The 22846-nt window shown below is 41.4% G+C and overlaps 1 protein-coding gene across 1 annotated transcript in view; it reads right to left on the bottom strand.

Moving 5' to 3' along the window:
• The window catches only part of LOC145395488 (glutamate receptor 1-like), a 690806-nt gene that overhangs the window by 149216 nt on the left and 518744 nt on the right, over nt 1-22846 (bottom strand). The window contains exon 6 of the mRNA XM_080269120.1: nt 4917-5049. Within this exon, the coding sequence (XP_080125246.1) occupies nt 4917-5049 (133 nt within the window). The remainder of the gene's footprint in view (nt 1-4916; nt 5050-22846) is intronic.

Below are 22846 nucleotides of genomic sequence, written 5' to 3'. Positions count from 1 at the left end.
CAGGTTCATCTGAAATGTGAACTCAGTGGACTACAGGCTGTTGTCTCCCCTCCTTCAGTACACCATCCTCTTTTGGGGGGATAGGAAGTAGATGAGGGACGTTTACATATGCAGGCAGTTAGGCCGCCCGGTTATATCAGTGCCACCACGTGAAGGCAGCCCTCACTAGAACCAGAGGAAATCATTGCAAGAGCTATATATATCCTTACACATGACCTACGTAAAGTAATCCAATCCCTCTCAGAAAATAATCGAAATCCTTCCACTACGATGACGTCGTTTTTATATTGGGCAGTTGTTTAAGGGGATTAATCAACGGGGCTAATTGACGGCGTGTCTAATTCCTCCAGTTTAAAAATCTCTAAGTCGAATAAAATCTGTTGGTAGTAGCCAAAACAAAGTACAGAAAGACTTTACTGGAGTGTTTTTTGTATCCGATTCTCAGCAATGATATCCTAGTCCATTCACCAACGCCGTACAGTCTGCACTAATGCCCTCCCACCATACCGAATACTTGCTGGGAGGTTTCATTCAAGACTGATGTGATATTATTATTATTATTATTATTATTATTATTATTATTATTATTATCATTACTTTTGTCGGTGGGTTTTGTGTCCAGTTTCAGTTTGTTTTAATGCAACTCTTCATCGAACTGTTCCTTCCCTAACCTGGAATCGATCATAGGGCTTTACAGACACCAGCCAACGTCTCCTACCACTCAACCACCACTTGTCCCCAGACTAAACAGACTCACTGCAATGAAGAAGTTGATGTGTTTGTATTTACCAAACTGCTTTACTGAAAATTAGGGAATATTTAACACAGACATTTTAAGATTTATACCCACATTGGAAAAGCTGTTTACTGGGAAGTTAAAACAGCTTCGATCCAACTTGTACTCTCTCCTGATGTGTGTACTGTATATACAGCAGTGAGATTAGGGAAGCGGCAGGAGTGGGTCTCTCTCTCTCTCTCTCTCTCTCTCTCTCTCTCTCCATTTTCTGTCTTGTACCTCTCATCTCTTCAATACATTCCCATTATCGCTTCCCTCCTCTTCCTATATTCACTGTTCCCTACATTACCCTCATTTTTCTTCTCCTTTCTTTTTTCTGCTCTCTCGTTTCCCTTTCCAGTTCCCTCCTTGTTTCTCTAATTTACTTCATTTATTCTTCTTTATTGTCTCCTTCTCCTTCCATTCACTGTTCCTTCAATTTCCCTCATATTTCTTTTCTCCGTATTGCTGTATATCTTTTTCCAGTTCATTCCGTGGCCTGTTTTTCATCCTTCCCATATATTCTCCCTTCGTGTCCTTCCTCTTTCCTCCTCCATTCTCACTGATGTCTGCGTCCTTAGTTTTTCTTTTTCCCTTTTTACACACTATTTCTTATTTCTTGAACTATGGAGGGGTACTTCACAGATGAAGGAAAGGAAGCCTGTGTACCCACACAACCAGAGAGAGAGAGAGAGAGAGAGAGAGAGAGTGGCAAGGAGGCTCATATAACTGAATCAAAACAAAAAACACAATACAGCACCACACAGGAAGTAGGAAACTCCAGCGTACTGTCCCTCTGTCCGAGACAATACGCATACACTGGGGGTGAGTGTAGAGGACGTTGCTGGGCCATGCTGTGCTGCATACACGTGGGGGGAAGTGTATTCACAGCCCCACGCCAAAACATAAGCTACATGACGCCAGGTGGAAACTGTTTAAATGCCTTCACTGCTTAAAGTGAGGGAGGAAGGGAGGAAGTTGGTGTGTGTGTGTGTGTGTGTGTGTGTGTGTGTGTGTGTGTGTGTGTGTGTGTGTGTGTGTGTGTGTGTGTGTGTGTGTGTGTGTGTGTGTGTGTGTGTGTGTGTGTGTGTGTGTGTGTGTGTGTGTGTGAGAGAGAGAGAGAGAGAGAGAGAGAGATTTAAAGGAAAAATACATCGCTAAGGTGCTATTATAAGGAAAATCGCCAGGGAAGTTCCGGAAAGGCAATCATTAGGTAAGTTCCAGAATAAATAATAGGGAAGTTCCGGAAAGTACATCGACAGGGAAGTTCCGGAAAGTACATCGGTAGGGAAGTTCCGGAAAGTAAGTCGGCAGGGAAGTTCCGGAAAGTAAATCGGTAGGGAAGTTCCGGAAAGTAAATCGGTTGGGAAGTTCCGGAAAGTAAATCGGTGGGGAAGTTCCAGAGAGTAAATTACCAACGAAGCACTAGACTACTAAATCACAAGGAAATAGCAGAAAAATTAAACATGAACACAGCAGTAGAGCAAAAATTAAAAACCATGGAAGAGGAAGCAGAGTGAAACAAATTATTTAGGATGATAGATTATAACGCAAAACTAACCGTAAGGATGAGGAAGTAGAGAGAAAAACATATTGCTACTGAAGAGCAAGTAGAAAGCAACCTAAAACTGCTGAGGGAAAGCACCAACCAAAGCCAATCACTGAGGGGTAACTAGAAACAAACACAGCAAACTATGTAGCCCTACTGTACAGTACGTTGCTCTATTAAACTACAGGCAGTTTCAAATATATTTCCACATAAAAGAAAGCAGGAAGTCCTAAAACCCTTTGCTGTACCGGAAAGTCAATGCTTTCTCGATAGCTTCCTCCTCTATACTCCTCCCGCGCCGCATCCCCTTAGAAATAAAATAGTAATGCCTTGTCCCACGGACTTCTTGCACGTTGCAAAGTGGGAATAATGGATAACGAACGTGGAAGTAGAAAAATAAATCGCTATGCCGCTATGAGATAAATAATACCGTACTACTACTACTACTACTACTACTAATAATAATAATAATAACAACCACAACACCCTACAACTGTCCAGGCCAATTTTTATAAAGAAAACTTCTCATAGCCACTGCCTAGCCCTGAACCTAATGCTTCAAATATAATGATGTACTGAAAGATAAACAATCATTAATTTTAATGTTTTCCCATCACATGAAACAATGTTACTGTTCATACAGAAACATATTACATTTGTCTTCAAAAATGTCATAAATGCTCTTGTGCATGTCACCTTAGGTCATCACAGTCTATAAGCCGACCAAGCTTGATGACTAACTTGAACCGTTCGTGGAAAATTAGGTGACATCCGGAATATCCGGAAATGTCATAATTTTTTAATCCCAGGTGATCTGAGAATAAACAACCGACTGGAACCATACTCCTTTCCGCAACGCGATCGTCTTAAGACTATGCTGCAGTAAAATTTCGGCTTGCTCGTTAATTCGGTTTCTGAGATAGCGTCCCAGAATCCGTTTTCTTCATTCTGAAAAATATCCGTTGATCCGGTTGATGGATTACCATCATATTTGTCCAGAAGAAGCTGCCAGCTGGACAATTAACCTGACAAAGTTTGAAGGCCCTACGCCAAAGAGCCTCCAAGTAATGGTCATTTACTTTACGAGTATAATAAGAAACAAAATACTTCCCACAGGGATGTGGGAAACTTTATTAATAATTATATACGAGTGTATATATATATATATATATATATATATATATATATATATATATATATATATATATATCACACACACACACACACACACACACACACACACACACAGACGCGCACGCGCAAGTGCGAATTCCTTCAGCCTAACTTCCAGGAACTGACTAATGAGACCGATATCCCGAGGTCAGTGGGTTCTAAATGATAATGCAATTGACGACCACCACCACCACCAACAACAACACCAGCTATAACAACATTAACATCACGACCACCACCACCAAATCAAAAACAATAACAAAGTCATCATCTACAACAACCATAAGGACAACATTACGACCACCAACACCACCACAACCACCAAATCAACAACAAAATCAACATCAACAATGACATTTTTTTTTTTCTTTGCCTATCGACCATTGGGGCCGGAGCCCCTGGTCATTAAGGCAAAAATATATATATATACACTGGCACATATACACATATATACAGGTATACGAACATTATATATATATATATATATATATATATATATATATATATATATATATATATATATATATATATATATATATCCATGCATATGAACATACACACTTTCATGCACACGTACCATATATTGTATATATAATAATTTTTATTTTATTATTTTTTGTTTTATTTTTATTTATTTATTTTTTTTTTTAACCTTATATTACTTATAAACAAGTGAAAATGCTACTCCCATTAAGCAGTTTGTCTGGGGATGTGGTGGTCATGTTACTTTGACCTGCTCTCAAAAATAAATGGTCAAACCCTTGGCTGGCCGTCTACCTTTCCATCAAGTGTAGCTAAAACTGAATCACAGATGCAGGAGAATACCTGTACAATACTTGTATACTTGGTAATTTCATCACAAAGCAAGTTCCAAATTCAGTCAGTGACAGAGTTCCATAGTGAAATATTTGTCAGCATTTACAATGCCACTGGAATAAATGCGGTCAAAGAAATGCCATGTACTCGTACAAGTAACGATATTGTACGCATGCACCTAACAGTCTACCAATCCATCCATCCAACCAGGTAACCATCCACTCACCTGTTGTTTCCCACAACCTTAGGATGGCCTTAGTTATAACTAAGTGCTTAGAAATCCATCCTTCCATCCGGGTGAACATCAAGCTGCTTGTTGTTTTTCAGGCTCCAAGTAATGATAGTAGTACTGTAACTATGCACCGAACATTGCATTCCTTCATCCATCCATCCAGCTACCCATCCACTCATCTGCTGTTGCTTTCCAAGGTCCTAAAGAAGGCCATCACACAAAGCTATGAAAATAGCAATCTATCCACCCATCCATCCAGCTAACCAACCACTTATCTGCTGTTGCTTTTCACGGTCGGAAAAAAGACCATCATATATAGCCATAAAAATAACAACCTATCCAAGCACGCATCCAGGTAACCATCCACTCACCTGTTGCTGCTTTCCAGGGTCCTAAGGAAGGCCAGTGCGTCATGGGCCGACTCGACACGTCTCACCACCCGAATCTCAAAGGACGCTCGGGCTGGTCGGAGGGACTGGTAAATCTTCTGGAGTCGTAGGAGGCCTGGGTGAAGAAAAGAGAGAGATGAGTCAGCAAGTTCTGAAGCCAGGATAAAAACAAGGTACAGTTGGCAACATATGAACCTGGTACAACATCAGTGTGTAGCAGAGGTATACTTGACAACCTTGACAATCACATTTTTTGGTGGCACTGACATGAGTGAATGGAGTTATATATTAGATGAAATGACCAGGTAACTGTGATGCATGAACGTCGGAAATTGTAGGCAGACCCCCACTTCACACAGACACTGTCCCAGGTTTATATGTAGCCAATTGTGCATACAGTTTGAAGTCCCGTGTCACGGAAGAGGATGTGGTGGAGATAATTTCTAGAGATAGGAATTTCACACACACACACACACACACACACACACACACACACACACACACACACACACACACCGCTCGCTGGTGCAGTGGTAACGCTCTCGCTTGCCAACTGGTGGACGGGAGTTCGCGCCTCGCTCAGGTTGCGAAAGTTTCACTGACGAAGTGGGTGGTTACTGTCCCCCTCGAGCAAGGGGACGGGTGTGTGCGTGTGTGGAGGTCACAGCCTTGCCCTTAGATCGGACTATATGAGCTCTCAGCTCCCTTCCGGGAGGGTAAAAGCTGACCATCACGACCATCAAGTGATCCTGACCGACCCGGTGAATTACGACTCAAAACGAAATGTGAGATCTTGCTTGGTGAGTCGCAGGTGAATTCCGAGCTCCACACAATACTTCTTCTAATATTGTACTCTGATATTAAACCTGAATTTTTCTCCTCCATTTCAACTCTCTTAAGCTAGAAAAAGTCGTCTGGAGACAGCAAAACTTAATATAATGTCACCATGTTGAAGAGATATTTTTGGACTAAACGTAACTCCTCTAACTTCACAAAATACTCTCTCCTGTGTGAGACAGGGAAGAATATAACTTTGAAAACGTGCAAAGCTGAAGAGGTGCGAAGGATAACAATGATGAAAATTTACCAGGAAGTCAGTCACTTAAGTGCTTTGTTGTGGAGGCATCATAAGAGTGGATGTTGTAATAGTAATAATACGTCTAGTGACAAAAGTTTTGAGGACAGCTGTAATGTTCAGTTTTAAGAGATGGCGCAGTTTAAGGGGCCATAATAACAGGGGAGAGGGCAGGGGGAGCATAAGCAGCAGTAAAGCCGCAAGTGGTGCTAAAGACGAGGCACAGTCAACATTCCCACGATAAATTTAAACGAAGGCGAGTCATACACTTTTAAAAACTCCAGTACCTTATTATGATTTAGTCCTCCAGCACAATATCATCACACCGAAGTATAAGCATGGGTGAAACATTAATTTAATAATCTACTTTCTTACACTTTTAAGTTACAGAAAAGTGGAAGTCTTTTACTGGAGAACAAAATAAAAACGACCAGCACAACACTCCGCGACAGGTATGAATTGATGTGTGTTTGTGCGTGTGTGAATATGTGTATCTAACTACGGTAGTTATCTGTATATTGTCCATACCTGAAGAGGGTCTCAATCCGACTGAAACCATTTTCTTCTGAACAATAAGAAAATGTGGATAGGTAAGTCAAAATACCCAAACCAGAAGAGTATTTTTGGAAGGTGAGTGTGAGATGGGGGCATGTATGAGAGTACAGAGTGGGTGAGGAACATAACTTGAGAGATGTGACGAGTACTGTGGTGATTATCGACACTTGTTAACACTCAGATCTCGTGAGGTTTACCCACCGGAAAGTACAACCATCCAGCGTTAACCGAAGATATGTTACTGTACCAGGTGGTACAAGGGGGGGGAGAGAGAGAGAGAGAGAGAGAGAGAGGAGATTCTAAATCAATAGACAAAAAAAAAAAAAAAAGCACTCGTAGTGAAACATCCGTGCCCCACCAACAGGCCTGGAAGCCAAAACTTTGGCTTTGCACTATGACCTTTACCTTCAACTATTTATTGTAAAAATTGAAATACTTCACTCTTCAATAACCCTTAAGGCTTCCACCAAGTTTGGTTCAAATCAGATCAAGAATGTCTGGGTTGACTTTGCCCAGTGACACTGACATGACTTCACTGTGACCTTGGGCATTACTTGTTCCCAGCATCCAATTTCTCCATCCTTCTCTTGATCACCAGAAAATGTATTCAGATGGGAGATTTCTGCGGTCAAGGACGCTCAGACATCTCCTGGCAATAAAATAGCTTGTTGCAGAAAGAAAATTATAGGCATCATTTTAGTTAACTAGCCTCTGAATAAAATCCCTGGCGATAGCAAAAACAAATAATGACTCCACTTATCTCTCATCCGAAAAGGAAAAAAAAAAAAGATTGGTTGTAACGAGGAAAAAATCACTTGTTCTTGTGAGGCGAAACTCAAAGCAGGTCAGTTGTCTCCAGTCTCTCAGATCATATGGTTTGCAACTTACGAGACTGGGAAGATGTGAAAAAAGGGGGGCAGGGAGAGGAAGGCCGGGAGATAACATGAGAATTGGGAAGCCAGACACATGGATACAGCTCTCTCTCTCTCTCTCTCTCTCTCTCTCTCTCTCTCTCCCCGGTACAGGCCAGAGCCCCCGTTGCATATTCCTTGTTTTATTCAACTCGTAGTCACTATATTAGCATATCTGGACACCCAGCCATGACCTGCCCCCTCTTCACTGCTGGGGCTGCTTTGTGATTCTCTCCCTCTCTCTCTCTCTCTCTCTCTCACACACACACACACACACACACACACACACACACACACACCACCCAATTATCACCATACCCTTCACTAAAGTCCCAAGTAACTTCAGCCACTATCAAAACTAATACTACCACTCCCACCACCACAATAAAAAAAAAAAGCAATAAAAATATCAATATCAACAAAGACCACAAAAACTACAGCAATAACCACAATTACAACCGCCATCTCCAACAACATAACCCCACCCCGCCGCCACCATCACCACCACAACAACAAGTCACTATCACCACAACCACAACAACCACACCAACAGCACCAACACAACTCATCACCACAAGCATCATCGCAGCTGTCTACATTTATTCCCATTTCAATCTATATTTGAACAAATTTTACAAACCACACGCTACCTCCAAAAACAACTTATGTAACTTTTCTTAATATCTTTGGTACTATTAATAAATACGTACACTTAGCTATATAATGTAAATAATTATCCACGCAAAAAATATCAGATCCCTCTCTCTCTCTCTCTCTCTCTCTCTCTCTCTAACCGAGCACTATCGCCCTTTCCTCCGCTAGCAATCTGTGACTAGCAAGAGAGCAAGTTTCTACTAGAGAGCTGTAGAAAAAAGACAATCCCCTTCTGTCGTCACAAAGGCGAACAAGCCAGACAGGAGAGAATGAAATGGAGGGAGACAGGACGACGAAAGGAGGGGGGAAGAGGGCGGAGATAAAAGGAGGAGGAATATAGGAGGAATTGTGATGGATGGAGAGAGAAAAGACGGGGTATTTAAATTAGAGTGGAAGGGAAAGTCATGAGAAAAAGAAATGAATGGAGGAGAGGAGATACTGTAATGAAGGAAACCAGGGAGGGAGGGAAGGAGGAATAGATGGGTTACTGAAGGAATAGGGAAGTGCGGGAAGGGAGGTAAAGAGGTAGAAAAACTGAAGGAAAGAAAGATTATCTACGGCTGATGAAAGGAAGAAAAAGAAAGAGAAAGGAAAGCGAAAGTTGGTGAAAAAGATGGAAGCGAGGCACCAGGGAAGCGTGATACCAAAGATGGAAGGAGGGAAGAGGGGAGAGATGGATTCAAAGTAAGACAAATTTACCGTAAAAGGAAAGGAAGGAAGAAGAATGGAAGAGAAACAAGTAGTATATTGAGTGGAGGAGAAAAAAAATCTAACGAAGGGAGAGACGGAGAGATGAAAGGAAGAGAAAGGAAGATCTGTAAGTGAGAAAAGGTGATGATAAAAGTGAAAGTGGCAGCAGGAAGAAAGAAAGAAGTAAAGTGACAAATGGCATGCAAGACAAAGGTGAATAGAAGTGATATGAAAAGTGGAAAGAGGGAACAAGGGGAACGAAGAAACAGAGTAAAAATTGCAAATGATAACAAGGAAGCCATTAAGAAACTCAAGATACAACTGAGGAAGTGTGTGATACAAATGGAAAGAGAAAAGACCATAAGGGAAAAAACACGAAAACACTGCATAAAACAGCGAAAAATGTGTGTGTGTGTGTGTGTGTGTGTGTGTGTGTGTGTGTGTGTGTGTGTGTGTGTGTGTGTGTGTGTGTGTGTGTGTGTGTGTGTGTGTGTGTGTGTGTGTGTGTGTGTGTGTGTGTGTGTGTGTGTGTGTGTGTGTGTGTGTGTGTGTGTGTGTGTGTGTGTGTGAACAAGGTAAATAATCTCCTCACTCATGGTTGGGACAATTGTAGTTTTTTGTCCTAGCTAACGCAAAACATTTTTATTTTCTCCTCAGCTGAGAGTGGATCTGAGAAACCTAAATGTTAATATCATCAATATTAACCCCCTCAAGGTCGGTACAACTCTAGTAGTCAATTCTAACAAACACCCGACGATTTTATTCACCTGAGAGTCCCAAGAGTGCCAGAGTGAAAGTGCCACAGATCTTTGACAGTGGGAGTTGGCCCGTACGAGTAAGTTTCCTAACAGACCCTATGGCACAACCTGGCCAGAGGGGGACTAAGAGGAAATACTTGGGCCATAAATATGACTTCCTAATCCGCTTTCCTCTCTCCTCTCTGTCACCATACGTCTCACTATCCCGCTTCTTATTTCCTATTCACCGTTTCCTTCTCCTTCCTCCACACCCCATCCTCCTACTCCTCCTCTTTTTCTGGACCTCTCTCAATTTTATCTTTCCTTTCCCTCTCCACCTCCACCTCCATCTCCATCTCCACCTCCAATTCCACCTCCACCACCACCACCCCCTCATCTTCCTCCTCCCCCTTCTCTCTCTCCTCCTCCTCCTCCAACTTTTCGTTCTCCCTGTCTTTTCTCTCATACTCTCTCCATTCATCATCTCTGACTCCTTTCACCTTTTCCTTTCCCTCTTTCTACTCTCCCACTTCCTCTTTCCTCCTCTCATACCTTCTCTGTCTCCTCCCCTTCTATTTCCCCTCACCCTCTCTACTCATAAGTTACTCCCCCCCCCTTTCTATCTAGGAAGACTTTCCCCTCTCCATTACCTATTCTCTCCCCCCTCCCTTCCCTGCCTCTTCCCCTCATTCGCTCTCTACCTCCACCTCCTCCTTTCCTTTCTCTGTTAGCTCCTCCCCTCAGAATCCATTCCCTTTTGTCTGTCCGAAATCGCTCCCTGTTTCATTCATCTCCCCCACTAACTCCACCTCCCACTCCAACTCCACCTCCCACTCCAAGTCCATCTCCCACTCAAAGTCCACCTCTCACTCAAAGTCCACCTCTCACTCAAAGTCCACCTCTCACTCAAAGTCCACCTCCCACTCAAAGTCCACCTCCCACTCCAACTCTATTTCCCTCTCTACCTCCACCTCCTCCTCCATCTTTCTAATTACTCTCCTTACCTTCATCCATTCACATCCTCCTTGTACCCTTCACCTCCATCGTCCCCCTTTCCTCCTCCTCCTCTCCTGCCCCCCTCACTACCATCCTCCTTCCCCTCTTTCTATTACCTCTTCCTTCCCTCCATCCTTTCCTCTCCTCTCCCTTCTCCTCCCCCCTTTCCCCTCATCCTCCCTCTTCCCCTCCCTCCTTTCCCTTTACTCACTGATATCTGTTTCCTCTCCTCTTCTCTCCCTTCCCTCACCTCATCGGCTCCTCCTCCCCATCTCCCTCCCGACTGCCCTGCCTTCTTCATCTTTCCATCACTTCCCTCTCACCTCCATCTTCTTTACTGGCATTAATATTTCTTCTCTCTCTCTCTCTCTACTAATCCAAGTCAACTCCCTATCCCCCCTCTCCTATCTCTAGCCACATCCCCTCCCTCACTCACCTACCCATACTCCCCCACCCCATCCCAGCATTAATCTACCCACCCCAGACTTAATCCCCCTCCTCTCCACTTAATGATCCTCAATTTTATGCTGCAGTCATTTGGATTTTGATTTTTTTCACTGTCTCTTGTTATTTGCATTATCTAATATAACTAATAATTAATTTTCCCATCTCCTTCCTTAATTACAATAGTTTGTCTCCAGCGTAATTTTCTTTGTTACTTCCAGTGCCTTCTTAACTTTCCTCTATTTTTTTTTTTTTTTTAATATACTGTGCTGCTTTTTCAATACCAATGTTTTGCCATTACCTCTTACCTTTAATCATCCTTACGATCTTAATAATTCCTTTTCAGTTATCATATTTGGTGTCTTTAGGTTTGTTTATCACTCCTTTCCCAATAACTTCTCACCTGACTTCCAAATTATTTCTTCCCCACTCTCCTCTACACCTGCCTATTTGATCCCAGCTATCATGTTCTGTCAGTTACTAAATTTTACCATTTATTCAATCTGTCGTGTTAAAGGAAAATTATCATGAAAAGTGTAGGTTGTGAGTTACATTCTACCCTGCTTTGAAGATTCCGTAACTCCAATTCCTTAGTGATTTATTCTGCACATTACATTTCACCGGCCAAACTACTGAAGATAATGAAACCATATAAATGAAAGTTGGGGTGTAATATAAAAATAAAAATAAATACTAAGGAAGATGTATTACGAAATCTCCTATGCCACCTAGAATACGTCCCTACATTTGGACCAAGCTCGTACTGTGAACAGCTAAAGAGACAACAAAGCAACTCTTCTCTACTACATGGTTTTTACTTTTACTTAACCGAAAATTGCCATACCTCCATCTTGAATGCCGAACTGTAACAACAGATAACACTAGAATTTGATGGTGGTCACGATGAAGTAGGGCCACAGTGTTGTATTTTTCAGCCGCTGAGCTACGTGAAAGAAGCTGCAAAGGGATGAAAATCTGGACCAAGTTAGCGTAATAGGGTAGAGTTATTTCGGTGGCCTGTATGGTGCGTTAATAATCTTTTTTTTTTTTTATAATATCTATAGAAATAATGATGATCTTACGAAGACATTAATAACAGACAAGAGAATAGTAAAGTGTAATAAGGAAAGGAAATAATGTCGCTAGGGCAAGGTGGTAAGGAATTTCTTCAACCAACAAGAATAATAGTCTATATCGGTCAGCTTACTTTCACCCCATACGCAATTTACCCTTATTTTGCTCTCTCTCTCTCTCTCTCTCTCTCTCTCTCTCTCTCTCTCTCTCATCAGCCATAGAATCATCCTTTCCTTGAGAGAGAGAGAGAGAGAGAGAGAGAGAGAGAGAGACAGAGAGACTGAGAGATTGTAAGACAGACTGTGGGGGAAAGGATGAATTAATGAGAAGGGGAAACGTGTCAGGAGATGCTAACGAGAATGAGAAGACGAGGAAAAGTAAGGGGGAGGAAAGAGGATGGCGAAGAAAGGGAAAGGAAATCACTGCACGAAACTTTTGTTTAAGAATGGGAGTGTGAAGAAGAGGGGAAAAAAGTAAAAAAAAAATGGACTAAAAAGAACAATGAGGATGAGGACAAGAAACCACAAGTGGAAAAGGGTGAAGAAATCTATAACCAATATGAAGGGAGAAAAGTTGCCCAGAAAGGGAGCCTGGAGGAGAGGAAGAGAAAGTGAGAGAAAAAGTTGAGGTGAAAGAAAGAGAGGAATAACACCAAGTACACTAAAGTAGACAGGAAATTCACACATCAAAAGTGAATGATAACTTACACTGAAGATCTAACTAAAATGTGTGAGGAAAAGAAAGAGATGGATGGAAGAGAATTATAAGAAAAACTAAAAAGAATGTGAATTCGTCGAAAAGGAGAAAAAATGTGGGTAGATGGAAAGACACATAAGACAGACGGAGATTGCTAAACATAAAATACAAAAATATAAAAATACATCTCAAATTAATAACCAAATAGACAATCACAAGCTTGCAATTACTCATACTTAGAAATATAACCAGGCTATACATATATACAGACAAGCTCTAGTTAGACAGGTAAGACAGCCAAATGCTGATAGATGCTGGACAGACAGACGGCCAGATAGTCAGATAAATAGGCAGACTTCCATCTTTTCATTGTACCCAATGTTCGAACTTGACATTCCACTTTCAAGATTCGTATAATATCCTTCCCAATCTTTTTCATTACTAAGGATTCGTGCCCCAACATCTTGTATAACCAGACAGACAGAGACAGGCAGACCGACGGACTGACAGACAATGCAAGAGATTATAAAACAGAGGATCTCATTTTATATTCAGTCCAAATCCTGTCGTACATTTGATCGAGATTTAATTCCTTCTATAAGCCCTCAAGTATACACACACAAATAAGTTACATATGACTGGCAGACAAGACTGATATTGATAGACAGACAGACAAACTACATAGGACTGACAGACTAATAGGTAGATAGACATATACAGTATAAAGATACAGATATAGGTGATTTTATATATAAACAGATAAGACAGATAGACAGACAGACAGGCAGAGAGACAAATATAGATACAAATATATAGACAAACAGACAAATATACAGTAAGACACTAACCACAGAATTCTTTCCAAATCTTATTTTATCTTTAATTATCTGATACTTTTTCCAAACCTCAAGACTGATTGACAAATAGTTATAGACAAACAGATATAGATACAGACAGACAAACAGATAACAAAGCATGATACAGACAGACACACAGACAGGCAGACAGGTATATACAGGAAAACAATCATGCTTAAACAGCGAAAGACTCGTTTCTCGTATAAAAAAAAAAAAAAAAAAAAAAAAAATCGGAAAATGTTCTCCCAAACATTTTTATAAGCTAAACAGATAATAATTATATTTACCGAATGAAGAATGTAATGTTTTATCCCCTCCGCTGCATCTTATTCTACTTCATACCAGCGCTCTTTGCCACACCCACACGATTTTATATCTGACTTGGCTGACCTTAAAACTGCAAGTATATACAGTATAGTACCTGGGACTGGTAACTAGAGTCACCTTTATCAGACTCTTCTTCATTAAGGCCTTTTGAATGATCTTACAGTCCAAAAAGTGTTAGAATATGAGTGAGTAACCACCAAAAGACGGGCACAAAACCAATCAACACCCAAACAACCCTTCCAATACAGGCATGTGTTTATCCGGCACTGAACGCGGTAATGATGCGACTCAAGTTCGATTCGAAGAAGCCCTTTAACCTATTCATTCTGCAACTTGTTTCATATGAGCCACAAATACAAGTAAATCTATGTACTGAAGTAAAAGAAGCAATCTTCGTGAATTATCATGCACTCACAAATGATCCCTCTCTATTCTTTTCAAATTCTTACTCAATATTCTGTTCTCACACTGAACCCCTGCCTCCATGTCACCAAAGCGAGAAAGACAGACATACGCAGAGAGACAGACAGACAAATATGGAAAATTAATGCCTGACATAAATGGAAAAATAAAACAAATATATAGGTAGACTATTCTGCTCCCAAAATCTTATAAACTCGCTTTCACTCAACCTGTTCCGCCTCGTTCCCAGTGTCCTGCGTCCTGTCAGTAACATTTCAACATGGCGGAAATCAGGGAACAAGCAGAGAGTTTTTCGCCTCTGCTGAAACCCTCGTCTGGCTCTGAGTGATTGAAAGACAGGAAATGGAGAGAAGGGAAGAGGAGGTGAGACGAAGACGACAGAAGGAGGGGAAGTGTTTTACTGGTTGGAAGGAGTGGGGAAGAAGAAGAGGAAGAAGAAATACAAGAACAAGAAGATGAAGAAGAACAAGAAGAAGAAGAAGAAGAAGGAGGAGGAGGAGGAGGAGGAGGAGGAGGAGGAGAGAGAGAGAGAGAGAGAGAGAGAGAGAGAGAGAGAGAGAGAGAGAGGAAGAAGAGGCGAGACGAAGAGAGAGAGGAAGAGGAAGTGAGACGGAGAGGTGAGAAGAGGAGGAGGTGAGAAGAGGAGGAGGTGAGAAAAGGAGGAGGTAAGAAGAAGAGGTGAGAAAAGGAGGAGGTAAGAAGAAGAGATGAGAGGAAGAGGAGGCGAAAGGAAGAGAAGACGACAGGAAGAGGAGGTGAGAGGAAGGGGAGAGAGAAGGGAAGGTGAGTCGAGGAGAGGGGGAAAAGGAAGGTGAGAAGAAGAGGAGATGAGAGGAAGGGGAGAGAGGAGAAGGGAAGGTGAGACGAGGAGAAGGGGAAAGGGAAGGTGAGAAGAGAGAGCAAGAGAAGGTGAGAAGAGAGAGGGGAAGGGAAGGTGGGAAGAAGAGAGAGGGGAAGGGAAGGTGGGAGGAAGAGAGAGGGAAAGGGAAGGTGAGAAGAGGAGAGAGGGAATGGGAAGGTGAGAGAAGGAGAGAGGGGAGGGAAGGTGAGAAGAGGAGAGAGGGGAGGGCAAGGTGACAAGAGGTGAGAAGGGAAGAAGAGTGACAGGAAGAGTGGGAAGGGGAAGAGCAGGTGAGGGAGATGAGGAGAGGGAGGAGGTGGAGGAATTGGAGGGTAGGAAGAGGAGAGAGGGGAATGCGAGTAATTGGGAGGTATATGGATGCGGAAGTGGAGGAGGAAGTAATGGAAGCAGGTGAGGGGATGAGTATAAGGAAACATTTCAGGAAAGAGCAAAGTGCGAAGAGAAATAGGAAGTTTTATAGAGGCGGAAGAAAGGACAAGAGGGAATGAATGCAGTGATTATCTATCCTTCATGGGGATGAACAGACATAGAGCACATGAATGATACTCAATTATATTTGTTCCACGAAAGAGTGCGTCAGAGACCATTCGAAAACTACAAAAGTATTTTATTTAGCAACGTTATTAGTTGGTATTTGATGGATAAAGTGAGTGTATTGTAGTAGTAGTTGCAACCCCAGGCTCATCTGAAACGTGAACTCACTGGACAGCAGGATTAAGTTGCCCTCCACCCGCAGTCAACCATTCTCCTTCGGAAGATTTTTTTTTTTTTTTTAAATAACAGAACGGAGGAAGGAAAAACAAATGGGGGAAAAAAAAAATCCATACACCAGATTACTGGTGTCCTCTGTTCATAAAATATCTGTAACAGTTAGACTTGAACAGTTGTAGGTTGAAATTTGGAGGAAAACAACTCTGGGGAAGCGAGTTCCAGAGAGATGCAGTTCGGGGAATGAAAGAATTCTGATAGGCAGAAGTTCTGCAATATGGTTGAGTGACATTCCAGTCATGAGCGCTACCAGATGCCCGTGTAGCACGAGGGAAGGCATGGAGAGGTGGCACCATGGACGCAACTTCGTCTGAGCATTTGCCAAAAAAATATCTGTAAAATAATGCAAGGGAGGCAACATTCCTTCTTACTTGCAGGGGAGGTAGTTTATATGTAATGGCAGGGTTGTTAATGATTCTAACAGCTTTATTCTGAATTTTGTCTAGTTGTCTTAATGCAACCTCTCCACAACCATTCCACAAGGGTGAGCAATATTCAAGCTGACAGCGCACATGACTCTTATACATTATAGCTAACTGCTCGTCGGCGAAGAAGTTACGGACTCTGTACAATAATCCAAGTTTCTTTGAGGCGGTTTTAGCAAGTGATCTGACATGGGAGGTCCAGCTGAGGGCACTGTTAAGTGAGATGCCAAGAATTTCAATACTTTTGGAGATAGGAATATTAGTAGCACTGAAGGTAATGTACGAATCTGGTAATATCTGTCTATTAGTAAACTGTATATATTTAGTTTTACTAGCATTAAAAGAGACAAGGTTGTTTTGTCCCCATTCACTGATTGTAGATAGATCTTGATTTATGGAGATGGCTGTACTGAGTTGAGAGGTAGAGATATTAGACTCTGTAAATGGATGTCCGAGTGTGAATGAACTATGTAGTGTCGAGTCATCTGCATATGAGTGAATGGGATTGTGAGTGACAGATAAGAGATCATTAATATGAACCAGAAATAGGGTTGACGCCAGAACTGATCCCTGCGGCACGCCGGCGTTAATTGAGTGGAAATTCGAATATACATCATCTACTTTTACTCTTATTTTCCTGTCACTAAGATAAGAAGAAATCAAAGGAACAAAAGACGTTAGTCCATAGCAAGGGAGTTTGGACAGCAGGGAACGGTGCCATACTCTGTCGAAAGCTTTAGAGATATCAAGAGCTACTGCATGAGTTTCTCCAAAAAGATCAATTGATTGATGGATGGTATGAGTTAAGAGATTGAGTATGTCAATGGTGGATCTTTCGTGGCGAAAACCGTATTGTCTATCACTAATTAAGTTGTTGGATTCAAGATGTTTAACAATATGCTTATTAATTAAAGTTTCAAATACCTTACCAAGAGAAGATGTGACAGCTATTGGTCTGTAATTGGAGGGGTCAGACGAACTTCCTTTCTTCGGAACTGGGTGGATATTGGCTTCTTTCCATGAATTTGGGAATAAAGAAGTACGTATGCATAGTCTGAATAATTTGGCTAGGACAGAGGCAAGTTCAGGGGAACACTTTTTCAAAACAATTGGCGGAATTCCATCTGGGCCTGGAGCTTTGTTGGTAGGTAAATTGTCTAGGATGGATTTTGCGAATCTTGTCTGTATTTTAAGTGGGGCAATTTCGGGAGAATCAAGTTCCAGTACTGGGACATTCTGGCTGGTATCATCTATGGTAGAGTTTCTTGCAAAGGTACTAGCAAAGATATCTGCTTTCCCACGTGGGTCATTTGTAATATTGCCATCTGAAGATTTTAGTGGGGGAATGGAAGATGACTTGTTAAAGTTATTATTGAAAGAATTAAGAGTTGACCAGAATATTCTATTGTCATTAGGGTTGTTAAGTAGTTTTGATGCTTGCTTTTGAAGAAAGTTTGATTTAGATAGATTTAATACAGCTTTTGCATGATTTCTAGCAATTTTAAATTGGGAGAGTGATTCAGATGTTTTTGATTTTAAGTAAGAGTTATATGCTAATGACTTTTGGGCTGTTGCTCTGGCACAATTGCCATCAAACCATTTTGGAGAGTTTGATCTTTTTGTGAATTGTTGACTTGGTATGAATAAATCCATACCAGCTAGTATTAAGTCGCAAATGTGGGACTGGGTAGAATTGGGATCACTAGAGAAGAAAGACTGCCATGGAACATCAGCAAGATAATTTCTAAATCCATCCCAGTCTGCCCTGTCAAAGTGCCATCGGGTCACCCTGACAGGTTCGGAATGGGGAGGTGTAGGAGGGTTAACTAATGAGGCTTTGATGAGATTGTGGTCAGAGGAGCCAAGTGGTGACAGTACCTCTATCCTGTATTGACCTGGATTATTTGTCAAGAATAAATCCAAGAGGTGGGCATTACGGTCAGGATTATCAGGTATTCTGGTTGGTTGCTTTACCAACTGGGTGAGATTAAATGATTCCGCAAACAGCTCGCATTCTAGACCAGCATCGTCAGTCCGGGCAGAATGCAATAACCATTCAACACTGTGTATGTTAAAATCACCCAAAATGGTAATTTCATTGCCAAGGGCAAGGTCAAGGTTACTCAACTGAGTGGATATGGAATCAAATACACTGGGTTCCGAAGAAGCATTGGGGGAACGATAAACTACACAGATATATTTGGTAATGTTTTGGCAATTTAATTTATATAATGAGTAATCAAAACTGGATGAAGTGAAATTTAAAATAGTATCAACTGCATATTGGGATTTGATATAACAACAGGTGCCACCCTTGTTTCGAAAGTTTGTAAGGAGATGGTAACCGAGAAAACAAAATGGAGATATATCGGTAAAGAGTGAGATTTGTGGTTCTGTGAGGAAAAGGGCCAAAGGGGATATGGACTGAAGGAAAAAATGAACTGAGTTTAAATTTGTGGTAAGGCCGCGGATGTTGGTAAAGAATAAGGCCGCACCGTCACCTCTTCGCCGACGAGCATTCCCGGAAATAGCAACAGTCGCTGCTGGCACAGTCGCTTGATGGCGACCGGGAGGACCCTGTGCCTCCAGCCCTACCCTGCCGGTGGTGGCAATCCGAGGTACCACCTCATTTGATTGTAAGATTGCAGCGGCCATTACAAAAGATGTGAATAGAAGGTGTGATATGTTATGCGCATGTAGTGTGGTGTAGACAGTTGAAGGTAGAGGTATTATGAGAGCATGCTGGCCTACTCTCTGTGTAAATGAATGCACTGAAAATGTTCAGAACAGGGAGATGGTCAGGATCAAGTCCTGAGGGCTGGTGAAACGGGAGCTCCAGCTCTCCCTATCACCAGCTTGCCATCAGCGAAGTTGTTGGAGAATATTTGTAATAACCGGGCAACTTGTATCGGTGCTACCACATGAAGGCGTCCCTCTCCAGCTCCGGCTCAAGGAGTAAAGCAATTGTTCAAGGTGCAGAACACAGCCAGTGAGTACAGTCGTCTGGAAAATGCAAGAATAAAGCCAACCCCTTCAATTCAATGCCATAATTTTTCTTTACTACGTACAGACAATTGTGTTTAACACTGGAGAAAATATTTTGCTGTGACGGGGTTAAAAGCAATCATCTAATAATACTTTACCATCCGATTCCCATCCCTATGCTGAATAAAACCGTTGAAGGTAGGAAGAACATGCCAAGAATTGTCAAACTACTGATGGGGGTTAAAATGTGTGAACGTGAACCCAGTAGCCTGCAGACTGAACCTCCTCCTTTTGCGGGCTAGGGAGGGAGTTGACAGGCGTTTGTAAAACCGGGTAGCGGAGCTGCCCTGTTATACTGATGCCACCACAAGAAGGCATCCCTGCCCTGGACTTGAAAGGGGTGAAACAAGTATTTTCATAAGGTGCACAGAATACCCGTAAATTATTTCGTTACCAAATGTCTAACTACGAGTATATCACATTAACTTGGAGTAAAACTGCCATCTGTCCATCTTGAATGCCGAGTTGTGGCAATAAACTGACACTCCAATATGGTGCTAGTCATGAAGAAGTGCCATGAGAAGGATGTAGAACCACAGCATTGTCTTTTCTGCCAATGACCGATGTTGAAGAAGCCCCTCCCCCACCCCCAAAAACAAAAGAAAGACAAGAAAACCCTGGCCAAGCTATAAAATCAGTATAGGCACAACTGGTAACGAGTAATCCATGCCGACTTGCGCTGGTCACTGCATGAAAATAATAAACGTCATGATAAAATCTACACACCGCTACGATGATGACGCTAATTTTACACTGCTACTCTCTAATTATTTTATTCAATAAAGAAGGGTCTATGATAGTGACAAGGTTAGAAACTGCCTCCATTAGCTCCTGAAATTCAACAGAGATTTTCTTTTGATCTTGTTACTACTGGACGATTCTGTTGCCACTTGGGATCTTTAGCAGTGAAAGGATTAATGAAGGCTGCATCTTACCTATGAAAGTTTCAGTAACAAGACGTCTTTCCTCATCTTATTACTATCCCTAGATTTGTTTTTTCCGAGGTCCATTAGTCCAGCTACGCCACACCTCCAAAGGATTGATCCCCAGCGACCCCTACACGTCCCTTAACACTTTGGCACTAACATCCATCATCTGTTTCTGTACGCTACGAAAGTTCACATGGTAATAGAGGTGGTGGTGGTTTTATGGGGAATTCGTGATGCCACAAGGAAGAGCAATGAATATGCTGATAATCTGTTTTACTTTGTTTTGTTTTTGTGTTTCTTCCTTAAAACCATTCCCCCATTTTCTCTCCCATACTCTTCTCAAAGGTTCCACTCATTATCCTCCTCGTGAATCTCATTATCATTCATATTACTCAGATGCTCTCACATTTCACTCATCTTTTTTCACTCTTGATTCCTTATTTTTCAACTTTTCTTTCTTTCATCTCCCTCTCGACATTTCATTACCCTCTCATAGGCTATTCCACCTCAAATTTTTCATTTCACGTTTTACTCTTTAATCACATGCCTTTCCTGCTGTCCCCTTCGCATATTCCTCTCTTTCTATTCATTTCTTCCTTTCTGTCCTTCTTCATTGCCATGTATATCAACATTAACTCTTACCCCAGTAGGATTCGTTAAGCTTCCATATACTACTAAACATAAGCCTCTGGAGCACATGGAACGGGACTAGTGGATATAATGGACAAGAAGTAACGCAATGGATAAAGTGGAAAGGCATAGGGTAGGAAGGCCACTATTCCTCTTTGTCTCCACTACATTATCCCTCGTAGACAGCCTCGTAGTGATGAAGACAGTGTCAGCAGCTGGTTATTACATTATCACCAGCCATATCATAGACCTCCAAGGAACTGAACCTGGTGGTTGATGCTGTTCCCAATACCGGTTAATTAATCAGACGAAATCCGCAGAAGCCCCTGTGGTATCCTTCTGTTTTATGGTTCACGTACATAATTGCGTCTAACTACACAATAACAGATGCAATTCACTATAGCCTATTTCACGGGAAAAAAGAACTTGCCGTTCGGCAACCTCTTCCAAACTGTCCTATTTCGCGCATTCTTGTTGTGAGTAGCTACATAATATACAGTGATGTTAAGAACTGTCTAAAACATCAAACTTACAGTAAGCATGGGTAATGTGTATAACATCATTACTTACAATTTGCGAGGCTGTAGGGAACATAGGCCTACTGTAGGTGTCTTGTGCGGGCAACGTTGAGTCAGTCAGGTTGTCTCGCATTTTCCGCTGCAATTTGTCATCTGAGCAACTCCGTAATATTATCTATGTCATCGTTTCATTATCAGTAATTATTAAAAAAATATTATAAAAGGTTATATCTACCTTCTCTTAATGTATTACGCAATAACATGATACTGGGAGACGTCTGTCATTATATAATAAGTCAGATGTTCAGCACTACATTATTACGTGCATGACAACTGTCAGGCACCCCATCAAATTTAAATGTGTATGCTTAGCTTTAGTTTATTTCATCAGCTGACTGCTAACACTTATGTTACATTTGACTGTTTTTAAAAAAAAAGCTAAATATATTTTATTCTATTGTTTTTCAATTAAGGCTGCTGTCTTTAACATCACTGTATATTATTTACCTACTCACAACAAGAATGCAGGAAATCGGACAGGTTGTTGGGTTGCCGAACGGCAATTTCTTTTCTCCCGTGAAATAGGCTATAATAAAGGATTGTCAACATTGCTAAGGGGATGACGGACAATACTCACAAAAAAGTCGCCAGCACTCAGATTTCTCGCAAAAGTTGGTTATCTACGTGGATTCGTGTTCCTGCAAATCACATGATGCAAGAAATATACAAAATGTTTTTATATGGTTGGACCGCTGATCGCACAAAACCTTTTATAAGATATAATTGAAAATAATCACAATAAAAAGGAAAAAAAGGTGTGTGCGACTATTTGCCCAAGGAACAAGTGTACTATGTTTGAAGTGAAAATTAATGAGGAAATATGGAAATGGTCCCCAATCTGACAACTGTTTAGTGGAAAGAACGAAATAGAAAATAAACTGAGCATCTATTGTAGGGTTTGCACATACGAAGACCACAATAAGGAGATAATGCTATTCTTAATTACATAGCAAGTCACTCGGAAAGTCAAAATAAATCTAACATTAATTTGCTACACCTTTCCATGCCCATATCGTTAACGTTAAAAGCTACAGTTCTCTCAAAGGAATTACAAAATCCTGAGGTAGTACCTTAAGCTGATTTCCCAGGTGAATAAAAGCCAGCAAAACAGGTGCTCGAATTAGATTTAAACACTGACAGTTAGGACATCTTAGATTTATACACTGACAGCTAGGATATCTTAGATTTAAACACTGACAGCTAGGACTTCTTAGATTTAAACACTAACAGCTGGGA

Source organism: Coenobita brevimanus, chromosome 1, assembly GCF_032717465.1.
Source record: "Coenobita brevimanus isolate Jiangsu-jjx chromosome 1, ASM3271746v2, whole genome shotgun sequence".
Taxonomy (NCBI): Eukaryota; Metazoa; Arthropoda; class Malacostraca; order Decapoda; family Coenobitidae; genus Coenobita; species Coenobita brevimanus.
Note: the sequence above shows the minus strand (reverse complement) of the source record. Positions and strands in the feature narration are given on the sequence as shown.